Source organism: Bos grunniens, chromosome 7 (assembly GCF_055505025.1).
Source record: "Bos grunniens cultivar Pamir isolate PY7600 chromosome 7, Bosgru_T2T1.0, whole genome shotgun sequence".
Lineage (NCBI taxonomy): Eukaryota > Metazoa > Chordata > Mammalia > Artiodactyla > Bovidae > Bos > Bos grunniens.
In genome coordinates this window covers 107,825,953-107,849,933 of record NC_141171.1, presented here as the reverse complement: position 1 = coordinate 107,849,933, position 23,981 = coordinate 107,825,953, and the positions used below count along the sequence as shown (strand labels likewise).

General features: G+C 42.8%; 1 protein-coding gene across 21 annotated transcripts in view; it reads right to left on the bottom strand.

The window, feature by feature from the left end:
• FER (FER tyrosine kinase) overlaps positions 1–19,378 on the bottom strand; it is a 458,023-nt gene extending 438,645 nt beyond the window's left edge. For 15 of the 21 annotated variants that reach the window (XR_015168396.1, XR_015168398.1, XR_015168401.1 and 12 more), the window contains exon 1: positions 9,730–9,941. Coding sequence is in view for 11 of the 21 variants with exons in the window: in XM_086413352.1 (XP_086269478.1) it covers positions 9,730–9,752 (23 nt within the window). In the remaining 10 variants the exon portion in view is untranslated. Of the gene's footprint in view, positions 1–781; positions 930–9,729; positions 9,942–19,313 lie in introns of those variants that run through there. The other 6 variants (XR_015168399.1, XR_015168400.1, XM_086413353.1 and 3 more) reach the window with 2 other exon arrangements.
• Between the last annotated feature and the right edge of the window lie 4,603 nt (positions 19,379–23,981).

Sequence of the window (23,981 nt, the reverse complement as noted above, 5' to 3'; positions counted from 1 at the left end):
ATCCCTGGGTTGGGAGGATCCCCTGGAGGAGGGCATGGCAACCCATTCCAGTATCCTTGCCTGGAGAATCCCATGGACAGAAGAGCCTGGCGGGCTGCAGCACATGGGGTCACAAGAGTCTGACACGACTTAGTGACTAAACCACCACCACCACCACCAATAACCTCAAGAATATAAGCTATAAAGACAGGATATCCAATTTATCCATCATTATATCCCCAGAATCAAGAAATTCTCTGATCCTTAAACAGAAGTCTATTACTGTACATTAAATGAATAAATAAAACAGTAAATGAATATAGGACTATGTTAAAATAATGGACTACTAATGCTATTACTAGAAATACAAAAACCAGAAGGAGAAATAAGTGTTTGAGAAGAAAAATAAAATACATGGAGTTTGGTGCCACAGAGTTGAAAATAAGGGACAGATGAGCACCCAGGTCAGGGAAGAGATACAGACTGGGCTTCTGCTGATTGTGTTAGCTGAAAAAAAAAGAGTAATTACATCACAGATATTAATAGAATTCAGGATAAATGCCAAGCAAAAAAATTAGTAACAAATATAAAATGATCGCAGCTTGCCTAGGCAGGAGAACAATCTAACATAAAGAACACTATGAAATTAAGACAAGCCAAAACTGCTTCAGTTTGAGAGAGAAAAAAAAAAAAATATATATACATATATACACACACACATACATGTGTACACATGTATGTGTGTGTGTATATATGTATATATATATTTAGTAATTTACTAAGAAGAGTACAGTAATCCTACCTTACTACTATTCGTTGCTGGTCATATCTTAGCTAAAGTAGCAGATCCATGTTGAAGGACAATGCATTAGGGGTGAGGAAGACACTTGAAAAAACGAGCAGTGAAGTCTCAACGGGGAACCACCATAGGTCTATGCAGAAAACATGAGCTGCAAGAAGAGATTCAACGAGTCAGAACTGTTCCCTACGGACAGAAAGCTAAAAAATGGACACAAGGAGTATGGTGGGCTCCTACAGTTCACCAGGCTCACCACATTGAAAACCAGGATCTTCTGCTTACCTAGCTTGTCCATTCTCTGCTTCCTCTCTTCCCTTTCTTTCCATAACTTTCCCCGTGAGTAAAGCATTTTATCTTCTCCCCAACCTGTATCTTCAGTTTTGAAAAGGTAATTCATGTTTTTCCTCCATTTTCACAGCATGAAACCAATTTCAAGTTTGAAACATATTAGAAGAAGCAAAATTTTAAATATTTATATGTAATATGCTAAGAGATTACATCCTAAGAAATAACTATGTAAGAAAAACTTAGTCAAAGGCTGAGAAGGTTTGGGAAGGATGCTCCTGGCAGGCACCTACTTTCCCTGTCTAATGAGCTCCAGCATGGCTGTTCTCTCAATCCTTGAAGCTAGGAGAATCTCTAAGATGTTCCTTGGCCGCTGACTCTCTTCTCTGTCGCTGATGTTGAAATCTGAGGTTTACACCCCCATCACAGTTTCTGACTTTTTGTCTCATGCCTCCGTATTTCTAACTTTGACTTCTTGGTTTATAACCAACTCTTTTCTTTCAAGCTTCTCTTTTTTGTTTGCCTATTCTATATATCCTGTCATCTCCCCTGCCTCCTTCACCTTCACATGAATCACGTGAAACATACAGATGTTACCAATAAACATCTCCAACTTTGGCTCAGATGGTAAAGAGCCTGACTCAGTAGAGCAGACCCGGGTTCAATCCCTGGGTCGGGAAGATCCCCTGGAGAAGGGAATGGCAACCCACTGCAGAATCCTTGCCTGGAGAATCCCATGGACAGAGGAGCCTGGAAGGCTCATGGAAGTCCATGAGGTGGCAAAGAGTCAGACACAACTGATTGACTAACATACATACTTCAACCGATAAATAACATTACTCCTTTCTTCCTGGTCAGGAAACTAACCAAACACAGTACATCAGGAATATCTTCCAAGTCCCCTACTCATCTAAGCTCTTGACCCGTTTCCAAAAGCATCCCTTCTTTGCCCCTAGATAAGCATTTCACTCCCAGATGTGGCAAGGGTCTCAATGCTCGAATGGGTTGGACATCTACATACAATCAAAGTATTATTATAATTCCTCTTCTTCCACTAAACTGTGACAAAATTAAAGACAGGGATTATTATCAGCATCTCACACATACAGTCAGCACCCTACACACACAGACAGCATCCCACATATACAGTCAGCACCCTACACATACAGTCAGCATCCCACACATAAGTCAGCATCCCAAACATACAGTCAGCACCCTACACACAGACAGCATCCTACACATACAGTCAGCACCCTACACATACAGTCAGCACCCTACACACAGACAGCATCCCACACATACAGTCAGCACCCTACACACACAGACAGCATCCCACACATACAGTCAGCACCCTACACACACAGACAGCATCCCACACATACAGTCAGCACCCTACACATACAGTCAGCACCCTACACACAGACAGCATCCCACACATACAGTCAGCACCCTACACACACAGACAGCATCCCACACATACAGTCCGCACCCTACACATACAGTCAGCATCCCACACATAAGTCAGCGTCCCAAACATACAATCAGCACCCTACACACAGACAGCATCCTACACATAGTCACCATCGCACACAGTCAGCATCCCACACATACAGTCAGCACCCTACACATACAGTCAGCACCCTACACATACAGTCAGCACCCTACACACACAGACATCATCCCACACATACAGTCAGCACCCTACACACACAGACATCATCCCACACATACAGTCAGCACCCTACACATACAGTCAGCACCCTACACACACAGACAGCATCCCACACATACAGTCAGCACCCTACACACACAGACAGCATCCCACACATACAGTCAGCACCCTACACACACAGACAGCATCCCACACATACAGTCAGCACCCTACACATACAGTCAGCACCCTACACACACAGCATCCCACACATACAGTCAGCACCCTACACATACAGTCAGCACCCTACACACACAGACAGCATCCCACACATACAGTCAGCACCCTACACACACAGACAGCATCCCACACATACAGTCAGCACCCTACACACACAGACAGCATCCCACACATACAGTCAGCACCCTACACACACAGACAGCATCCCACATATACAGTCAGCACCCTACACATACAGTCAGCACCCTACACACACAGACAGCATCCCACATATACAGTCAGCACCCTACACATACAGTCAGCATCCCACACGTAAGTCAGCGTCCCAAACATATAGTCAGCACCCTACACACACAGACAGCATCCCACACATACAGTCAGCACCCTACACACACAGACAGCATCCCACACATACAGTCAGCACCCTACACAAACAGCATCCTACACATACAGTCAGCATCGCACACATAGTCATCACCCTACACATACAGTCAGCATCCTACACATACAGTCAGTACCCTACACACACATTCAGCATCCTACACATACAGTCAGTACCCTACATATACAGTCAGCATCCTATACATACAGTCAGCACCCTACATACACAGACAGCATCCTACACATACAGTCAGCATCACACACATACAGTCAGTATCCCACATAAACAGACAGCTTCCTACACATACAGTCAGCACCCTACAGACTATAGTCAGCATCCCATATATACAGTCAGCATCCCACACATACAGTCAGCAAACTACACAGTCAGCACCCTACACATAGAATCAGCATCGCACACTTACAGTCAGCATTCTACACATACAGTCAGCACCCTACACATACAGCACCCTACAGAGTCAGCATCGCACACTTACAGTCAGCATTCTACACATACAGCCAGCAAACTACACATACAGTCAGCACCCTAAACATAGAGTCAGCATCGCACACTTACAGTCAGCATTCTACACACACAGACAGCACCCTACACATAGAGTCAGCGTCGCACACTTACAGTCAGCACCCTACACACACTCAGCAAACTACCCATTCAGTCAGCACCCTACACATACAGTCAGCAAACTACACATACAGTCAGCACCCTACATATACATTCAGCAAACTATACATACAGTCAGCACCCTACATATACAGTCAGCATCCCACACATACAGTCAGCACCCTACACACACAGACAGCACCCTACACATACAGTCAGTAACCTACATATACAGTCAGCGTCGCACACATACAGTCAGCGTCGCACACATACAGTCAGCACCCTACACACACAGACAGCACCCTACACATACAGTCAGCATAGCACACATACAGTCACCATCCCACACATACAGTCAGCATCCCACACAATACCTATAACATTACAGCCACCAAACAAGTGACTACCGAATGGTTAAATTCCAAGGTGAATATGACTTCCTCTGATTTGTACACTTGGTGTAAAGTAAGGCTTTAACAAGATTTGTAACAGTAAATGATAAAATCAATACTTGGTATTGATTAAGATAGTATTTTAGTATGAAAATTTTAATCATGACTTCTCTCTTAAACTGCTTTCAATAGAGTATCTTCAGTCTAGCCTTCAATATTATAGTAAACAGTATTACTTATGGATTTCCAAGAAACAAAACTATAGTGAATGTGTCCCTAAGTGTACACATTACATATATCATCTAATTCCACTCAAACACAGACTTCAAAATTACTGGACAATTCATTTAATTAAAAGTTTTTTCAGCTTCTTGATCAGCAAAGGAACTTGAGAACTGTCTAGAATTCCATATTCTAGTCTCTCACTTTGACAAAGAAACATGACTTTCAAAGACCTAAGAACACAAAAGACAACTATTCAACTGGGACTTCATATCTGACATTGAGAAGTAGCAAACGTCTCACTTAAGGAAGTTAGTGAAAGTACCCATTTGTTACTTATGCGTCACTCTCTTAACTCAAGTCTTTTCTATAATCTTTACTGTTTAATAAAAATTCAATATTATTCAATGAAAAAGTCATATTTTCCACTTGAAATAGTTTGGGTTAAAAATAAGTAACAGCTTTCAGGGTAGTAGCTCTAAATGGAACATTTCCTTGTTCAAACAAACCCATGAATAAAACTTATATTCCTTGTATTACTTCAAAGGTATTATTATCCTTGCCAGAGCCCAGCAAAGGTTTCTACAGGCAAGTGAAAATGTGTAATAATTACTTTCTAGTTCACCTTAATCATCCCCACCAACTTGGTCAACTGCACAGGCTACCATCTCTAACTCACACTCATAACCAAACACAGTTCCTATTCCCTGAAGGTGCTTCCCTTTGTGAGAGGACTAGGCTGACACGGGAGACAGACCCGGGGTGCAAAATAGAGACACACTCATTCTCAGGGCCACGGAAGTGTCTCCCTGCAGCTGCACGACCCTAAAAGTGAGCAGCGACGTAGGCTGTGTGTCCCAGTCTCTCTCTCGCCTCACCCTCGTCCTGGCCCTACTTCTCTTCTAAGCTTTACTTCTCCTGCTTCTCTAATCAGGGATGTCCCAATTCTGATAAACCAAAATCTAATTCTGACAAACCAAACATCTGAAATTAGGCAATGAATTCAGATTTCATTTTATATTCATTTAAAATCATGTTTTCAAAGAAAATTTCTTGTCCATGACGTCAGGTGAAAAATAGATTAGGTAGGAATAATCTATATACAATATATTATTATACAATATAATAATATACAATAAGGGCCTAAGTCTTAAAAAAAAAAAAAAGGAAGTTGCAGACTTCCCTGGTGGCTCAATGGTTAAGAATCCACCTGCCAATGCAGCAGACACAGGTTCAATCCTGGTCCAAGAAGATCCCATGTATCACGCAGCACCTGGCCCGGTGTTTCACAGCTACTGAGCCTGTGCTCCAGAGCCCAGGAGCTGAAGCCACCGGGCCTGTGTGCTGCGAATGCTGAGCCCGTGCACTCCAGGGCCCACGCTGCACAACAGGAGAAGCCACCGCAGTGAGAAGCCCAAGCGACGCAGTGAAGAGTAGTCCCACCGCCCAATGAGAAAAGCCCCGCGGCAACCAAGACCCCACGCAGCCAAAAGCAAATACATGTATTTCTTAAAGACGAAAACTGCATGTGTATGAGATTGACCTGTGTTGTCCTCACTTCCAAGGAAATGGCAACCCACTCCAGTGTTCTTGCCTGGAGAATCCCAGGGACGGGGGAGCCTGGTGGGCTGCCGTCTATGGGGTCGCACAGAGTCGGACACGACTGAAGCGACTTAGCAGCAGCACGGGGCTCGGCTGTGTCCAGCTCTTTGCAGCCCGCCAGGCTCCTCCATCCATGGAATTTCCCAGGGAAGAATACTGGAGCAGACTGTCATCTCCAGGGGATCTTCCCGACCCAGGGGTTGAACCCGCGTCTCTTGCGTTTCCTGCGCTGGCAGGTGTATTCTTTACCACTAGCGCCACCTAGGAAGCCCCCTTTCTTTGGGCAGCAGCGTTTCAGTTTCCTTCTGCTGAACTACCCCTCTCGGTTGTCAATCTCTATAGTATGGGTGGCACCAATCATTTCCCACTCTTAAGTTCCTGGAAGAGGTGCAGGTAGACCAGGCATCCTGGTCTGGACCATCAGCATATTCCCTGCCCCAAGCAGTAGTTCAGGCATGAGCATGTGACCCAACTGAACCAATAAGACTCAATCGAAAAATTCTATAGGAACTAACCGGAAAGACAACTTCCAGCCGAGACTGCTCAACTAAAAGAACACAGTAAGTTCCTACTTGACAGTGAGCCAACCCAAAGAAGCACCAGGAGATGACAAGAAGAAAGAAAACTCTGAAAACATTCTGTCTCTAGCTTTAATCACACCTTTAGTTCAGGGGAGTTCAGATGCAGCTGCCAGAATTCGGAGTTACTGCAGGGAAACGATTCTCTCTGCATTTCTCAAGTCCCTGCCCAGTCAGAGTCTCCTAAGGAAAAGGTCTACAAGGATACCTTTGTACCAGACAGACTCAGAAATGCAAAGAGTAACTCCCTGAAGACAGGGACCTCCAACGAGCTTCAGAGAAATTAAGTCCTTTCCTTCCCTTCCCGGGTAGACATTCACTTACATTCTTTTCTTAATACATTTCTTATGGTACATCATACTTTTTACTCATATTGACCAATATTCTAGGTTAATAAATCTAAAGACACGTTACCTTTCTCCCCTCAGATCCGCTCAGTGAGTAATCTCTCTCCCTCTGCAGGGTGTTCTCAGCCCCATTAGTGTTTTGCACTTAGTAACATGAGGCAATAAACTGCTTCTGGTGGCTCAGTCGCTAAGTCGTGTCTGACTCTTGCGACCCCATGGACAGAGGAGCCTGGCAGCCCAAGGTCCATGGGATTCTCCAGGCAAGAAAACTGGAATGGGTTGCCATTTCCTTCTCCTGCATTTTAGGCAGATTCTTTACCAACTGAGCTACAAGGCTTACTTATTATTTTATGCAACAAACATTTGCTGGGAGGCTCCTAAGCTGTGTGTCACGCATTTTTCCACACACACAAAACAGAGAGGTACACTCTAATATAGGGTAAGAAGTGACTGATCCATAATCAGCAAAACATCTAGTAAACTCACAGCTCTTGAAAATCAGACTGCTTGCCTACTAAGAACGGAACAGGAGGACACTTAGTAAAAATGCCAGGATGTTGGTACATTGCCTACTATGCCACAGTCTTCAGTAAGGCCCTTCAAAAACACGGCACACTTTGAGTCAAGTCTTAATAAATGGAAAACCTTTTCAGTCTTTTACCGCAAATCCAAGATGGCTGATAATCTTGCAAATTACAATGCTGAAAATCAAATATCCCTAAACTAAAATCCGGCTTTTAACCACACAAAATAAAAGGTCAATAAAACACAAGCATCCTAGAGAAAGATGTATCAACACCCTCGGAGCAGGGACAGATGAGTGCGCGCTGTTACTTCCAAGAAGTTGCTCAGAACGGCCCAGAGATGGGGGCCAAGATGAAGGCTGAGAAGCCTAGGACTTGCTTGATTTCAGATCTCATTACTACTGACACACTCAACTGGGAAATTCTTTGTTGTGGGAGACTGTTCTTTGCATGGCAGGATATATATCAGCACCCTGGGGCACTACCTCTCCATGCCAGCAGTACCTGCCTACTCACCCCTCAACCCCCTATTGTGACAATAATAATGTCTGCAGACATCACTAAAGGCCCCTGAAGGGTTAAAAAAAAAAAAAAAAGCCGCCTGTTGGAGACCCACTCACTGGGTTAGGGTGGCAGAGTTGTTTAGAGACATACCAGGCAACAGTTTGATCCAAAGACCAGGATTTGGGCTTTGGGAACCTGGGAGAAGTTAATCAAATACAAATAAATCAAAAACTTACTAAGTTCATAAGAAAGCTGTATTGCCAAAGAAACTCCCAACAAAGCTTTGTTACTGCCCAACCCTCAAAATATCTCCCTGGACTCCAACCTCTCATCAACAGTGAAGCGGCTCCTGAGGCCACGCAGCCCCCAGTAAGGGCATTCTTCTCAACACCCATCTTGGCCGTGACCAGGAGGAAACACGACAACGACCTTCTCAGGGGGAGAAAATGGACAGACGCATTGGCTAACCAAAAATCTGATTCCATTGCCAAGGCGAAGAGTTCGTGCCACCCCTGACCAATGAAATATGTACACAGTGCGAACTGGAAAATCTCCATGGGTTTCTTCCCCTTTCTCTTTTCCGATTCAGAGTTTCTATTGTCCTTAGATTCTTCTTCTTCTATCACTGAGCGCTGGCTTTATTATAATCAGTTATATTTATGACTGAACCGTAAGATCCTTGACCCTAAGGCTGTCTTTTCAAACAGAATTGAGAGAAATCACCCAGTGATCCTAGACTTAGGCAGTAATTAAACAAGTCTCTGAGCTGTCTTCCTCTGTTGGGCTCAAGTGGTACATGCATTGGAAGCTGCATCTTGTTAGGGGAGGGCATTTTTTCAAGGGTTTCTATGTAAGGGAGGACACAGAGGCAAGCTGGGAAGATTGAGGTGAAAGCCTGTTCATCATGCTGGTCTAGCATCCACTCCCTCTCCCCACAGTCACAGGACCTTCCTCCTGCTTCAGTGAACTCCCACCTGGACTCTCTGTCTACCTGGCTCCCACCACAGGACTGACCATGCTTCCTAGTCTCAGCTCCAGTAGTTCATACCTGATTCAGATCTGGGCTATCATCATATGCTAATTGCCCGGACCACAGGATCAAGGATGAAAACATGACCCAACTCCTTCAATGAAATGCAACCCCAGGGCCTTTGCTAAAATTACGAGTAGGAAAAGGGTTGTCTGGGCTGGGCTTGCTAACCTGAAACAGTGTTAGGCCAACAGGGAGCGCCACAGGAAAAATTCTACCTGAAAGCACATCTAACACGAGAGAGCCACCGAGGTTGCTGAGGTCGTCGTTTGAGCCCCTCAGTCCATCCACACCTGAAGAGAGTACACCCCTCTTGGTCCCAGTGCCCTGAGACACTGTGAATGGGGTTTTGGTCTCATGCAACTGAAAGATATTGAAAAATCTAATATCAGTTACCACTTATCAGACAAAAGCTGTGTTAGTTTTCAAACCAAAAATAAAACAAACAACCTGAAGCGATGTGAATTAAATTCAGTTCAGTTGCTCAGTTGTGTCCGACTCTGCGACCCCGTGGACTGCAGCACGCCAGGCCTCCCTGTCCATCACCAACTCCCGGAGTCTACCCAAACTCACATCCATTGAGTCGGTGATGCCATCCAACCATCTCATCCTCTGTTGTCCCCTTCTCCTCCTGCCTTCAATCTTTCCCAGCATCAGGGTCTTTTCAAATGAGTCAGCTCTTTGCATCAGGTGACCAAAGTACTGGAGTTTCAGCTTCAGCATCAGTCCTTCCAATGAAAATTCAGGACTGATTTCCTTTAAGATGGACTGGTTGGATCTCCTTGCTGTCCAAGAATTAAAATTATTTGCTAAATTCATACACCTAATCGCTGGTAGCACAGATCCAACCCTAAGTGGGTCTAGTTCTAATGCTCTTTGCACAACATCTACTCTTCCTCAAGAAAACAGTGTGAAACTTCTCTGTGTTTTAAAATCCCCTGTAGCCAAAAAGTAAGACCTTACCTGAGGTGAATATAGCATTTGTTAAACCACCAAAAAAGGAAGAATCCCACAACTTCCTGCTTTCTGTCCCATTCCTGCAACAACTTGCCTCCTGAATAACACAGAACATTTCTGCCTTATTTTTATAATGTAAGCCACTGTAAAGACATGTAATAGCAAGTGTCTCTAAGCAAAGCCACTTCAATCTTAGGGTAAATCAGATCCAAAATAATAATAGAACATCAGAACCTTAGAAAAAGGCCATCACCACAGACTAGTGACTATTCTGTTATAATTAATTGTAAAACTCAGAAAAGGACACCCAAATCATAAGTGAGAATGCTATTATTTATGTTAGTATTTTAAGATATTTGTCAGAATGACATTAACTTGTAAACAGGAGCAGCTACTTAGAGTGAAATCTCTTTCAATATTATTGTTAAGTGTGAGAGAGAAGGGAAATGGGTTAGAAATTATGAATATAAGACCCCTGACATTTTCAAAAAATCTAAAAACTATGAGAATTTTTGACAGAGCTTGAACATAAAATAATGATGTTTCACAAGTCAACTTTTGTTTCCCTAGAAGTACACTGATTCACATCCAGATTCATGCGACTCACCATTCCATTTTAAACATATTGAAAAATGTCTATCCTCTGGCTACGATCTACCACTTTCTTATGCCTCTACTTTTCCTTCACTTCTAGCAGTTGCGCTCCTTTTCAATAAATTTTTTTTTACAAAGCAGCAACATTTTATCACTTGACAAAAGTTATTATACAGGATACCTTCAAACTGAGAACATAGTCAAGGTGACATGTGGACACTGGGCAGCTGGGTGGGGTCATGAATATCTCAGGATCTCACTTCCAATAAGAGGAAATTATTTCAGTAACACTTCAGATATTTCAACATGAACTCTAAGTCACTCCCAAGTGGATGAAATTGATGTTAAATCCAGGACTTCTAATGGTTCACTATATTTTAACATTTATCATTTATATGAAAGACCTAAATTCAAATCCCAGGTATCACTTTATTGCAGAATCTCCTTGGATATGACCTAAGATTGGTTCCAGATCACAAAATGAAAATACAAGTTATCCAATCTACAAGGTTGTGATGAAAATCAAAACTAATGCATAGAAAAGTCTAACATTTTTAGCGAGTACTAAAGAAATGCCAATGCCCCTCGCTCATAACAATATCTGAATCCATGCAATGTACTCAAAAACTTTTACAGACAGAAATTGCTTCTTACTTTGAGGTTAAAATGTTGAGGAGGGGATAAAGGGTTACGCATAAAAAGAATTATAATACAATATGTATGTGTGTGTGAGCACATACTCGGTTGCTTCAGTCGTGTCCAACTCTCTGTAAGCCTATGGACTGTAGCCCGCCAGGCAGGCTCCTCAGTCCATGGACAGGCAAGAATACTCCAGGCAAGAATAACCGAGTGGGCTGCCACTTCCTCCTCCAGAGGATCTTCCCGACCCAGAGCTCAAACTCATGTCTCCTGTATCTCCTGCATTGCAGGCAGATTCTTTACCCACTGAGCTAACCGGGAAGCCCATATACGTACATATACATACATACATACATACATGTACATAACTACTGGTAAGAGAAAGCAATCAGTCTCCTGCTTTGTAAAAAGCTATATTATATATAAGTCTAGATGAAAATTCTTATACTTTGTCCAACATAATCATTTATAAATAATCGGGATAATGATTTATCAAGTTATTTGTCGTTAAAAATTACCTGAGACGACAGCATTGTTCCGTTCCCTTTAATTCCTCTTCTACTGGCAATTTATTCAATATATAGAAAGCAAAGAGGCTTGACAAAGTGATGGTACTTAGTCAGAATATATGAATTTGGAACAAATTCAGGATGGATTAAAAAAAAATACAACAGTGACTGGATGAGAATCATTAGAAATTCCACCAGACACCACAAACTCTACACTAAAACAGACAAAAAGGTAGCGCTTACCATGTTTCTTTTGCTCCTACCAAAGCAAAATTTTCAATCCTCAATGACAGTTAAAACAATGGCTAATCTGTATAAGAATGTATGTAGAAAGCATGTGATTCTGAAGCAAATATAATTCAAGAGAAAGTCCGAATACTGTATAAACATTCTCATGAAGTAATCGTGTGGCTGCTAGGTGGCTACCGATGCATCTGTTGCCAAAACTGAATATTGGTAGAAGAGTCAAATGCATTTTTGTTTGCAGAATGCGAAATTAACAAAAAGCCTGAACGACTGACGGGAAAAGCTTGGGAAACCCTCCCAAGCTGAAGACATCCAGAGAACAGAAGGGACACAAACTCCTGAGAGTCCGACTGCTGTCAAATATCACCAAGAAACAGCAGCAAGCAGCAAGCACCGCAGTGACCAAGGACGAACTCTTCAACTTTGTGGCAGTGCAGCAAGCTTTGCGATCAAGCCAGAAACACTCTTCCAGTCCACAAACCCACAGACAAGAAAAGCCAAGTAGAAGAAACTTCGTATGTACACTAATAATGTAATGTAAAGTCATCCAGCCTTCATTTCAGAAGCAAAAAAAAAAAAAAATTGTTTAACAACTTTGAGGACTGGAGTTCTGTTTACAGAATTATTAAGGGTCTGAAGGGATCACCTGAATTTTTCAATTAAATCTGACTGCATTTTATGAAGGTAATTATATCCTAGGTCTGCAAAGATTTCAAGAAATACCACTTGCTAATGCCAAGGGTATAATGAATATAATTTTTCTAAATCTTACTTCAACTTATATATTACATATATTACTTCTACATAGGATGAACTATTTAAGAGCAATTTCATCCACAAAATGTAATTTTAAAGAAATTTCTTCTGATTGAGAGAATGTAAAGAACATCATTTATACTAAACACCTAGAATATAAATATTCTATTAAGAGTTTCCCCTTTTCCTAAAACTGTTTGTCCCACTCTGGAAATACATTTTCTGTAAGCAAAATAACTTATATTGGAAAACCAATTTCAATTTTTCTGTAGTAATATTATTTACTATAAAGACCATGGTGCTATTAGTCAAATATTTTTAAACATTCATCAGTTACTCTTAAAAATGTAAGGCTCTTCAGTGTCAATTACATAAAATTAGTAATCTCTTCTGTAGCATTACAAGACTGACATGGAAAAGTGAAGAGTACTCATTTCAGGAAAAGGCAAAAATAACTTGGGCCTCAATGACAGTACTACAAGGTGTGTCTCAAGGCTTTGTTACTGATAACAGCTATTTGGCTTTTTTAATGACCCACTTTCCTCAATAAGAGTAAATTCAAGTTTATCCCTATCGCAGTGTCATTCTCCATCACAAGATGGAATTACAGAGGACATACTAGCAAACTACGTGTTAGAATATGTCACACGTGTACATATCTTGTACTGGGGTGGGGAGAAAACATTGAGAATCACTGACTTAAACCACAAAATCTTTGTTTTCCTGCTGATGAGACAGTAAGGACTATTTAGTTCAAATCTTATCTCAATTCAGAGTTTGTCACAACACCCAAAAACTACAGGATGGTCTGTGTATTTAATTATAATTGTATTATTTAAGAATCAAAATCCCACACTTTGAACACACATTTTGAAACAGGGATATATTGCTCCCTAAAAAATAATCCTATAGGAAATTGGAGGAGACATTTCTGTAGGAGACAGAAAACACTCAAGAGTTTTGTGTATAATAATACACAAAGTTTTAAACAAATTTTAAATTTTAAACAAAGTTTTAAACAGATTAAGTAAATGTAGTTTAAAGTGGTGGGGTGCATTAGTTAGAGATTTAAGAAGGTAACATTTTTCTGTACCACTTTTAGGCAAATATTTGTGGTTGAAAGGAATGTAGGGAAACCATCCAACAACAGATGATAATCTAATATGAAAGAAAAATAATTCAGGAATTCAGACGAACTGGACATATTTTGAGGTAAAAATCATTTAAGGTCAATTTCTGATTATCACTACTGAGATACAATAAGCCAAGAACTATTACAAAAAAAAAAAAAAACAGCTAATCTGAGATACTTCTATTATTTGGTTAGTACAAATGTAAATGTCTTTCAATTTCAGTCCATCTAATGTACATTATTTTAATTTCCAAAGTCTAAAACTTACGGGCTTTTAGGATGGCAGAATAAACACAGTAACACCTGAAGAGGCAAAATGAAAACTACAGGGAAAGGGACTGAATGTAAGAGCTGCGTGCTCCCTAAATGTAAGCACTTTACCTCGACTGTCTCATTTCTTCTTCATAACAACCTTATGAGGCAACTTTATTAATATCATCCCCATTTTACAGATTAAGAAACTATGACTTACAACAAGGACTTTTGTATAGTACACGGAACTCTGTTCACTGTTACGCGGCAGCCTGGATGAAGGGGACTTTGGGGGAGAATGGATACATGTATATACATGACTGAGTTCCTTTAGGGTCACTGAACTCACAACATTGCTGATCAGCAATATCCCAATACAGAACCAAAAAGTTTAAAAAAAAAAAAAGAAACTATGGTTTAAAGAGGTTTTTAAAAACTTGCTCAAGATCCCACAAAAGAAAATCCTAATTTCTGACTGAAACCCAGATTATCTGGCTCCAAAATAAAAAGAATTTTCTTTTCACTATACCTTACAATCTCACAAGAAACACATACATTGAACTTTACAGTTTTTTAATCAAAACCTTCTGAAGGAGGAGGCAATATTAAGCTTATAGTGAGCAGTGGTAACTTATAAGGCTAAAAATTAGTCATAGTTTGTATAAATTAATATTTAGGAAATAAATTAATAAATTAATATTTAGGAAATAATTCCAAGTTATGCATGACATTAAATTTTTAAAAGCTGAACATGAAGTATCTCTCCAAAATAGAAAAAATCCAAAAATTTCTGTAGACAGGCAGCAAGTAAATATCATCTTACTTGGACATTCTAAATCCCAAAGAAAAAACGTGAAAGGCTTCATACTTTGTCAGTTATACAGCAGTCTCATAAGGTTAACTAGGACTGTATTTATACTTAAGAAAAAAGAAAAAGTGGGTAATTGCTTGGGTCTGATTCTTTTCTTCTGACTCTATTCTGTTCTCTATTGATTCTTTTCCATTTTTCCTCCAGATCTTGGAGCCCTCTTCTAATTTAGGCTAACTGAGTCTCAAGTTCAGGAACTCCTCCAAGTTTAGATGTAAGTGCTGACATACTGCAATGAAGACCATAAAACTGCAAAGATTGCTAGAGTGTTACAGAAGAAACAAGAGCTTCAGTTCTTTTCCAAAACATTAACTATCGTGGAGTTACTTTTCTTCTGTAGTTTTCTGATTTGATTTTAAAGCACTTAACTTTCATAATAAAAAAATGGGTGAAGGAGATGGAAGGGAAGACTTGGAGCTTTGATTAAAAAACATCTATTTTATTCTTTCCAAAGTTCCAGAACTATGCCCTGCTTGTTCCATTTCCCAATGGCATGGTATGAAAAATTAACCATACGTAAGCATGCCAACTGGTTCCAAATAGGAAAAGGAGGATGTCGAGGCTGTATATTGTCACCCTGCTTATTTAACTTATATGCAGAGTACATCATCAGAAACGCTGGGCTGGAAGAAGCACAAGCTGGAAATCAAGATTGCCAGGAGAAATATCAATAACCTCAGATATGCAGATGACACCACCCTTACGGCAGAAAGTGAAGAGGAACTTTAGGCTCTTGATGAAAGTAAAAGAGGAGAGTGAAAAAGTTGGCTTAAAGCTCAACATTCAGAAAATGAAGATCATGGCATCTGGTCCCATCACTTCATGGGAAATAGATGGGTAAACAGTGGAAACAGTGTCAGACTTTATTTTTCTGGGCTCCAAAATCACTTCAGATGGTGATAGCAGCCATGAAATTAAAAGTCACTTACTCCTTGGAAGCAAAGTTATGACCAACCTAGATAGCATATTCAAAAGCAGAGACATTACTTTGCCAACAAAGGTCCGTCTAGTCAAGGCTATGGTTTTTCCAGTGGTCATGTATGGATGTGAGAGTTGGACTGTGAAGAAAGCTGAGTGCCGAAGAATTAAGCTTTTGAACTGTGGTGTTGGAGAAGACTCTTGCGAGTCCCTTGGACTGCAAGGAGATCCAACCAGTCCATTCTAAAGGAGATCGGTCCTGGGCGTTCATTGGAAGAACTGATGCTAAAGCTGAAACTCCATTACTTTGGCCACCTCATGTGAAGAGCTGACTCATTGGAAAAGACCCTGGGAGGGATTAGGGGCAGGAGGAGAAGGGGAAGACAGAGGATGAGATGGCTGGATGGCATCACTGACTCGATGGACATGAGTTGGGTGAACTCCAGGAGTTGGTGATGGACAGGGAGGCCTGGCGTGCTGCGATTCATGGGGTCACAAAGAGTCGGACATGACTGAGCCACTGAACTGAACTGAAGCATGCCAAAGTCAAATGAGATATGAAAAAATAATGAGGCAATCCAAAGATCTATACATTCTGAAGCACAGCTCAATTTCAATATTTAAGAATGAAATATTGTTAAGTATGAAAAACAGATTTTGGGCATACCAAAATTGAAATACTTTAGCCATGTGATGTGAACAACCGAGTCACTGGAACAGACCCTGATGCTGGGAAAGACTGAAGGCAAAAGGAGAAGGTGGCAGAGGATGAGATGTCTGGTTAGCATCACAAATTCAATGATCACAAACTTCAGCAAACTCTAGGAGACAGTGAGGGACAAGGAAGCCTGGTGTGCTGCAGTCCATGGGGTTGCAAAGAGGGGTCAGGCACAACTTAGCAACTTCACAACAACAACAAAAAAAACTGAAAAGCAGGATTCACATACTTAAAGAACAGCAGGAATTTCCTAAGTATGGGAAAATTATAAATATAATATACATGAATTTATACCCATTTCTTATTTTTTATCATAAATTGAAGTCTTGTATTAAAATATTCCTTTAGCATCACCATGAAATAACACGCAAGACAGCTTTGACTCCTACCAAAATTAACTTCAATCTCTCTAAATTCCATGGAAAAGTTATATTTAAAAAGTTCATGTTCGTAAGCTTTCTTTTTCCACTACAAAAACATTCTTATTCCAAAACAACATACATAAGGTTGATTCAATTTATTAAGTGTTACCAAAACAGTGCATAAATGATAGTCCCTTCGACTCATCTGCAAAACATACTCATTTAAAAATCAAGTACAAAAGTATAATCTATTAACACAAGTCCAATTTCAAAACAAAACTTTTATTTGTATAACAAGTTCATTAGATTTCCTTTTTTTTCTGATTACCAAAACACAATTAACTTAAGGCCCTGATTTACAATGATGACTGCTTTATAATAGTCTCACAGAATTCAATTACTATGGTTTTTATAAACACTATTTCCATCTACAAACGGAAATAAGCACTTGACAATATTTTGGTATAATACATATTTATTCTGGTTTTCAAAGTTGATCATTTCAGTTCTTCTGTTCCTTAGCATATACCATGTAACAGCTGTTCCTATTATTGTTGTGTAGTTGGTGAGTATTCACCAGCAACTGAACTTGCCTGTATTGTTTGAAATTTTTCAACGTGAAATATTGGAGGGGGAAAAAGGCAAACGTGAAATGTTCACAGACCAGAGTTATAGCTACATTAATAGTTGAAGATGAAATGAAAAGGGCAGGTCTACCAAAAGCCTGACTTATTTCTTCAACTACTTACATCAAACTTTGAAATAGTGCAGAAGCTGCATTAACCCGACCCCAAATAATTTTACATGGTGTATATTTAATGAAGAGAAACAGATCTTCTGCAAAGGACTTTCATGGAAGAAACTGGAAAAAGGTTTCCAAGTATGCCTATGTACTCCCTTTGAAAACAGTTCTCTTGGCTCAAGAGAACTAGCAGAAACGAGGACCCAGATGACAAAGCACAGTCTTCCTTTGCGTTGACTGACAAAACGCTTGGCTCTTCACGTGTCTGTTTTCCTAAAGCCCACATAGGTGGATACAGCAGGACTGCAACACTGCTCAGTCCAAGAACTACACTTTGCAAAATTCAAGTCCCCATTCATTAAGTTGAAACATACTTTCTAGTCTTTAATCACTGAAACAGTTTTGGTCTATTCTTACTGATTTTTCTATTACACTTTTTACATCGCTGACTCCATTTGCCAATTTTGTGTTTTAAAACATCTGGAGAAAGAGAAAAAAAATAGCACCACACCTTTAGAGTAATTTATGTCAAACCGATAGTGGGGCCGCTACGAATATATATACAGTGGCTTCCGAATTTAAAAGATTAAGGATTTTTAACCCTAAGGCAAACGAAAACGAAAGTGCCAGCCTTATGAAATTAACACACGGTGGGCTGCACTGCACTGCCTATCAAAATCATAAATGCACAAAAGTAAAAAGCCACGGCTTCACAGTTAATTTGTGCAAAACGTAGCACCCTACCAACACCAACCCAGGTAGCGTGTTTCGGAAGGTGGAACCTGAATGTGGGAGACGAAGCATAGAGCTGGCCCCAGGTGCCTCCAGACACCTCCCCAGCCCTAATCGGCAAGGAGGGAGCGGACCCGGCGGAGCCAGCTTCGCACCTCGTCCGCCCCTCGAGGGTCACTGCGGGCCGCGGCGGGAGGGGCGCGGACGCTGGGGGTCAGGGGTGACAGGGGCGAGCTGGGGGCGGGCGGAGCGGCTCTGAGAAGCCGCGACGCCAGGACGGGCCGAAGGTTCCGCGGAGACCAGGGGGTGCGGGCGCGATGGGCGGCGCCCGCGCTGCCCCGGCACCGCCCCGCACCGCGCAGCCCCCGCACCCGGCGAGCGGGCGGGGCCGCCGGGCCGCCTCACCCCGCCGCCTCAGCCCCGCGGCGCAGGCACGCGCCCCCTCAGCGTCCAGTCGCGGGCGGTGAGGAGCGCGGGCCTCGCCCAGTCAGGCGGGCCGCCGGCCCGAGCCCCGAGCAGGGGCGCGCCGCCGCGGGCGCGGGACGCCGCGGAGACCCCGCCGCCGGGAGCGGGAGGAGGCGGCGGCTGAGGGCGGGGACGGAGCCCCGGGCGCCCCTCGGCGGGCGCGGAGCGTGACCCCGGCTCTCTGCCGGCCTCCCCCGCTCCCCACCCCACTTCCCCGCGTTGCCCTAGGCAACAGCGCCCGCCGCGGGCGGCGCGGAACTCACCTACCTAGAACCTGACAAGCGGGAGCCCCTCGGACGCGGGAGCCCGTCGCCACCCCGCGTCACGGGGCCGCCCCAGCCAATGGGCGCAGCCGTCACGGGCCCTCGCGGCCAATCCGGCGGCGCTCCGGTCTCCGGGCGCCCGCGAGCTGCCGGCCAATGGGCGCCGGCCGGGGGCGGGCGCTGCCGTCCGACCCCGGCCCTCCCCCACCAGCTCCCGGGGGGCGGGGCGCGGCCCGGGCTCCAGGCCCGCCAGGCGGGCTGCGGGCGGCGGCCGGCGGCCGGCGTCGTCACAGGAAGCTTGGGGAGGCTCGCCCGCCCGCGGCCGGGAAGCGGCCGGGCCGGGGGCGATAAGCCGGGGCCGCCTAGAAGGGCCTGCCTAACGGCTCGACGGCCGGGAGGGAATTCAGGGCGTGGTGGCGGGGGCGTGACTAAAACGCTAAGGGCGCCCGCGGGCGACGCCGGGCACTGAAGTCGGCTTTGGGGGCGCGGACCCTCCACCCGGAGTGCGTGCGTGTCACTCCTTCTTCTCTTCGTGTATCTTACATGCAGCTGTTGTAGCCTTCATTCTCTTCAACTAGCTTTCGGCTGGAATTGCCATAAAGACGGGAGCTCCTTCTCATTCCTGTAATTCCCAGTACCTGAGACCCTCTTTTTAAAAGGGCAAGACACGAGGTGCTATAGTTGTGACCAGTTCAGTCAGTTCAGCTCAATTCAGTCGCTCAGTAGTGTCCGACTCTTTGCGACACCGTGGACCGCAGCACACCAGGCCGCCCTGTCCATCACCAACTCCCGGAGTTTACTCAAACTCATGTCCATCGAGTCAGTGATGCCATCCAACCATCTCATCCTCTGTCGTCCCCTTCTCCTGCTGCCCTCAATCTTTCCCAGCATCAGGGTCTTTTCAAATGAGTCAGCTCTTCACATCAGGCGGCTAAAGTATTGGAGTTTCAGCTTCAGCATCAGTCCTTCCAATGAACATTCAGGACTGATCTCCTTTAGGATGGACTGGTTGGATCTCCTTGCAGTCCAAGGGGTCTCAAGAGTCTTCTCCAACACCACAGTTCAAAAGTATCAATTCCCAGGTGCTCAGCTTTCTTGATAGTTCAACTCTCACGTCCATACATGACCACTGAAAAAAACCACAGCCTTCATTAGATGGACCTTTGTTGGCAAAGTAATGTCTGCTTTTTAGTATACTATCTAGGTTGGTCAAAGCTTTTCTTCCAAGGAGCAAGCATCTTTTAATTTCATGGCTGCAATCACCATCTGCAGTGATTTTGGAGCCAAAAAAAATAAAGTCAGCCACTGTTTCCCCATCTATTTCCCATGCAGTGATGGGACTAGATGCCATGATCTTAGTATTCTGAATGTTGAGCTTTAAGCCAACTTTTTCACTCTCCTCTTTTACTTTCATCAAGAAGCTGTTTAGTTCTTCACTTCGTGCCATAAGGGTGGTGTCATCTGCATAGCTGAGATTATTGATATTTCTCCTGACAATCTTGATTCCAATTTGTGCTTCATCCAGCACATAATTTCGCATGATAAACTCCACATAAAAGTTAAATAAGCAGGGTGAAAAAATACAGCCTTGACGTACTCCCTTCCTGATTTGGAACCAGTTTGCTGTTCCATGTCCAGTTCTAACTGTTGCTTCTTGACCTGCCTACAGATTTCTCAGGAGGCAGGTCAGGTGGTCTGGTATTCCCATCTCTTGAAGAATTTTCCACAGTTTGTTGTGATCCACACAGTCAAAGGCTTTAGCGTTGTCAATAAAGCAGAAGTAGATGTTTTTCTGGAACTCTCTTGCTTTTTGTAAATCCAGTGGATGTTGGCAGTTTGATCTCTGGTTCCTCTGCCTTTTCTAAATCCAGTTTGAACATCTGAAATTTCACTGTTCATGTACTGTTGAGGCCTGGCCTGGAGAATTTTGAGCATTACTTTGCTCATATGTGAGATGAGAGCAATTGTGCGGTAGTTTGAGCATTGTTTGGCATTGCCTTTCCTTGGGATTGGAATGAAAACTGACCTTTTCCAGTCCTGTGGCCAGGACTGAAAAATTTGCTGGCATATTGAGTGCAGCACTTTCACAGCATCATCTTTTAGAATTTGAAATACATCAACTGGAATTCCATCACCTCCACTAACTTTGTTCGTAGTGATACTTCGTATAGCCCTCTTGACTTAGCATTCCAGGATGTCTGGCTCTAGGTGAGTGATCATACCATCGTGATTATCTGAGTTGTAAAGACCTTTTTTGTATAGTTCTCCTGTGTATTCTTGCCACCTCTTCTTAATATTTTCTGCTTCTGTTAGGTCCATACCATTTCTGTCCTTTATTGAGCCCATCTTTGCATGAAATGTTCCTTTGGTATCTCTAATTTTCTTGAAAAGATCTCTAATCTTCCCCATTGTATTTTTTCCCTCTATTTCTTTGCATCGATCACTGAGAAAGGCTTTCTTATCTCTCCTTTCTATTCTTTGGAACTCTGCATTCAGTTGGGTATATCTTTCCTTCTCTCCTTTGCCTTTTGCTTCTCTTCTTTTCACAGCTATTTTTAAGGCCTCCTTGGAAGAACAGACTGGTTCCAAATAGGAAAAGGAGTTCATCAAGGCTGTATATTGTCACCCTGCTTATTTAACTTATATGCAGAGTACATCATGAGAAACGCTGGACTGGAAGAAACACAAGCTGGAATCAAGATTGCCAGGAGAAATATCAATAACTTCAGATATGCAGATGACACCACCCTTATGGCAGAAAGTGAAGAGGAACTAAAAAGCCTTTTGATGAAAGTGAAAGAAGAGAGTGAAAAAGTTGGCTTAAAGCTCAACATTCAGAAAACGAAGATCACAGCATCCAGTCCCATCACTTCATGGGAAATAGATGGGGAAACAGTGGAAACAGTGTCAGACTTCATTTTTTGGGGCTCCAAAATCACTGCAGATGGTGACTGCAGCCATGAAATTAAAAGACACTTACTCCTTGGAAGCAAAGTTATGACCAACCTAGATAGCATATTCAAAAGCAGAGACATTACTTTGCCAACAAAGGTCCGTCTAGTCAAGGCTATGGTTTTTCCAGTGGTCATGTATGGATGTGAGAGTTGGACTGTGAAGAAGGCTGAGCGCCGAAGAATTGATGCTTTTGAAGTGTGGTGTTGGAGAAGACTCTTGAGAGTCCCTTGGACTGCAAAGAGATCCAACCAGTCCATTCTGAAGGAGTTCAGCCCTGAGATTTCTTTGGAAGGAATGATGCTAAAGCTGAAACTCCAGTACTTTGGCCACCTCATGCGAAGAGTTGACTCATTGGAAAAGACTCTGATGCTGGGAGGGATTGAGGGCCAGAGGAGAAGGGAAAGACAGAGGATGAGATGGCTGGATGGCATCAGTGACTCGATGGACATGAGTCTGAGTGAACTCTGGGAGTTGTTGATGGACAGGGAGACCTGGCGTGCTGCGATTCATGGGGTCACAAAGAGTCGGACATGACTGAGCGACTGATCTGATCTGATCTAGACAACCATTTTGCCTTTTTGCATTTCTTTTTCTTGGGGATGGTCTTGATCCCTGTCTCCTGTACAATGTACAATGTAACCTCCATCCATAGTTCATCAGGCACTCTGTCTATCAGATCTAGTCCTTTAAATCTATTTCTCACCTCCACTGTATAATCATAAGGGATTTGATTTAGGTCATACCTGAATAGTCTCATGGTTTTTGCTACTTTTTTCAATTTAAGTCTGAATTTGGCAATAAAAAGTTCATGAGTTGAACCACAGTCAGCTCCCGGTCTTGTTTTTGCTGACCGTAGAGAGCTTCTCCATCTTTGGCTGCAAAGAATATAATCAATCTGATTTCGGCATTGACCATCTGGTGATGTCTCTGTATACAGTCTTCTATTGTATTGTTAGAAGAGGGTGTTTGCTATGATCAGTGCATCCTCTTGACAAAACTCTATTAGCCTTTGCCCTGCTTCATTCTGTACTCCAAGGCCAAATTTGCCCATTGCTCCTGGTATTTCTTGACTTCCTACTTTTGCATTCCAGTCCCCTGTAATGAAAAGGACATCTTTTTTGGGTGTTAGATCTAGAAGGTCTTCATAGAACCGTTCACCTTCAGCTTGTTCAGCACACTGGTCAGGGCATAGACTTGGATTTCTGCGAGCGTGAGTGTGATGGATGCTGTTAAAAAACATACAGCAGTTCTGTGAGTGGTTCCATGTTGTAAGTTCTCACCTCTTCCAGAATCTGGAATGAGGGAAGAACTGAAGCTGGTTTGCTCCGCCTCTGAGGCACCCTTCCCCAAAAGAACTTAGTGGAAAATGAGTAATTGGAGCTGCAAAAAGACACCTGGGCGATCTGTAACTGTGTGACAGGTGTTATTAGTCACTGTTCCAGGGTGTGTTTCTGTGACCGACTCTTTAAAGCATTGTGTAGTAACACTGCATTGGCTGGACCACAATCTTTTTCTGGAGCAAATTTTAAGGTCAACCCAAACTCCATCTCCCCCTCCAAAATTTGTGTATTACATGGGAACCAGAGAACAGTGAATAATTAATTCATAGTTGATCACTTCTAAATAGTTCCTTATTTTACTGTAATGAACAGCCCTATACATAGAAAAACAAATTTTAGACTTAACATGTATACTCTGTTAAAAAACCAAAATGTGC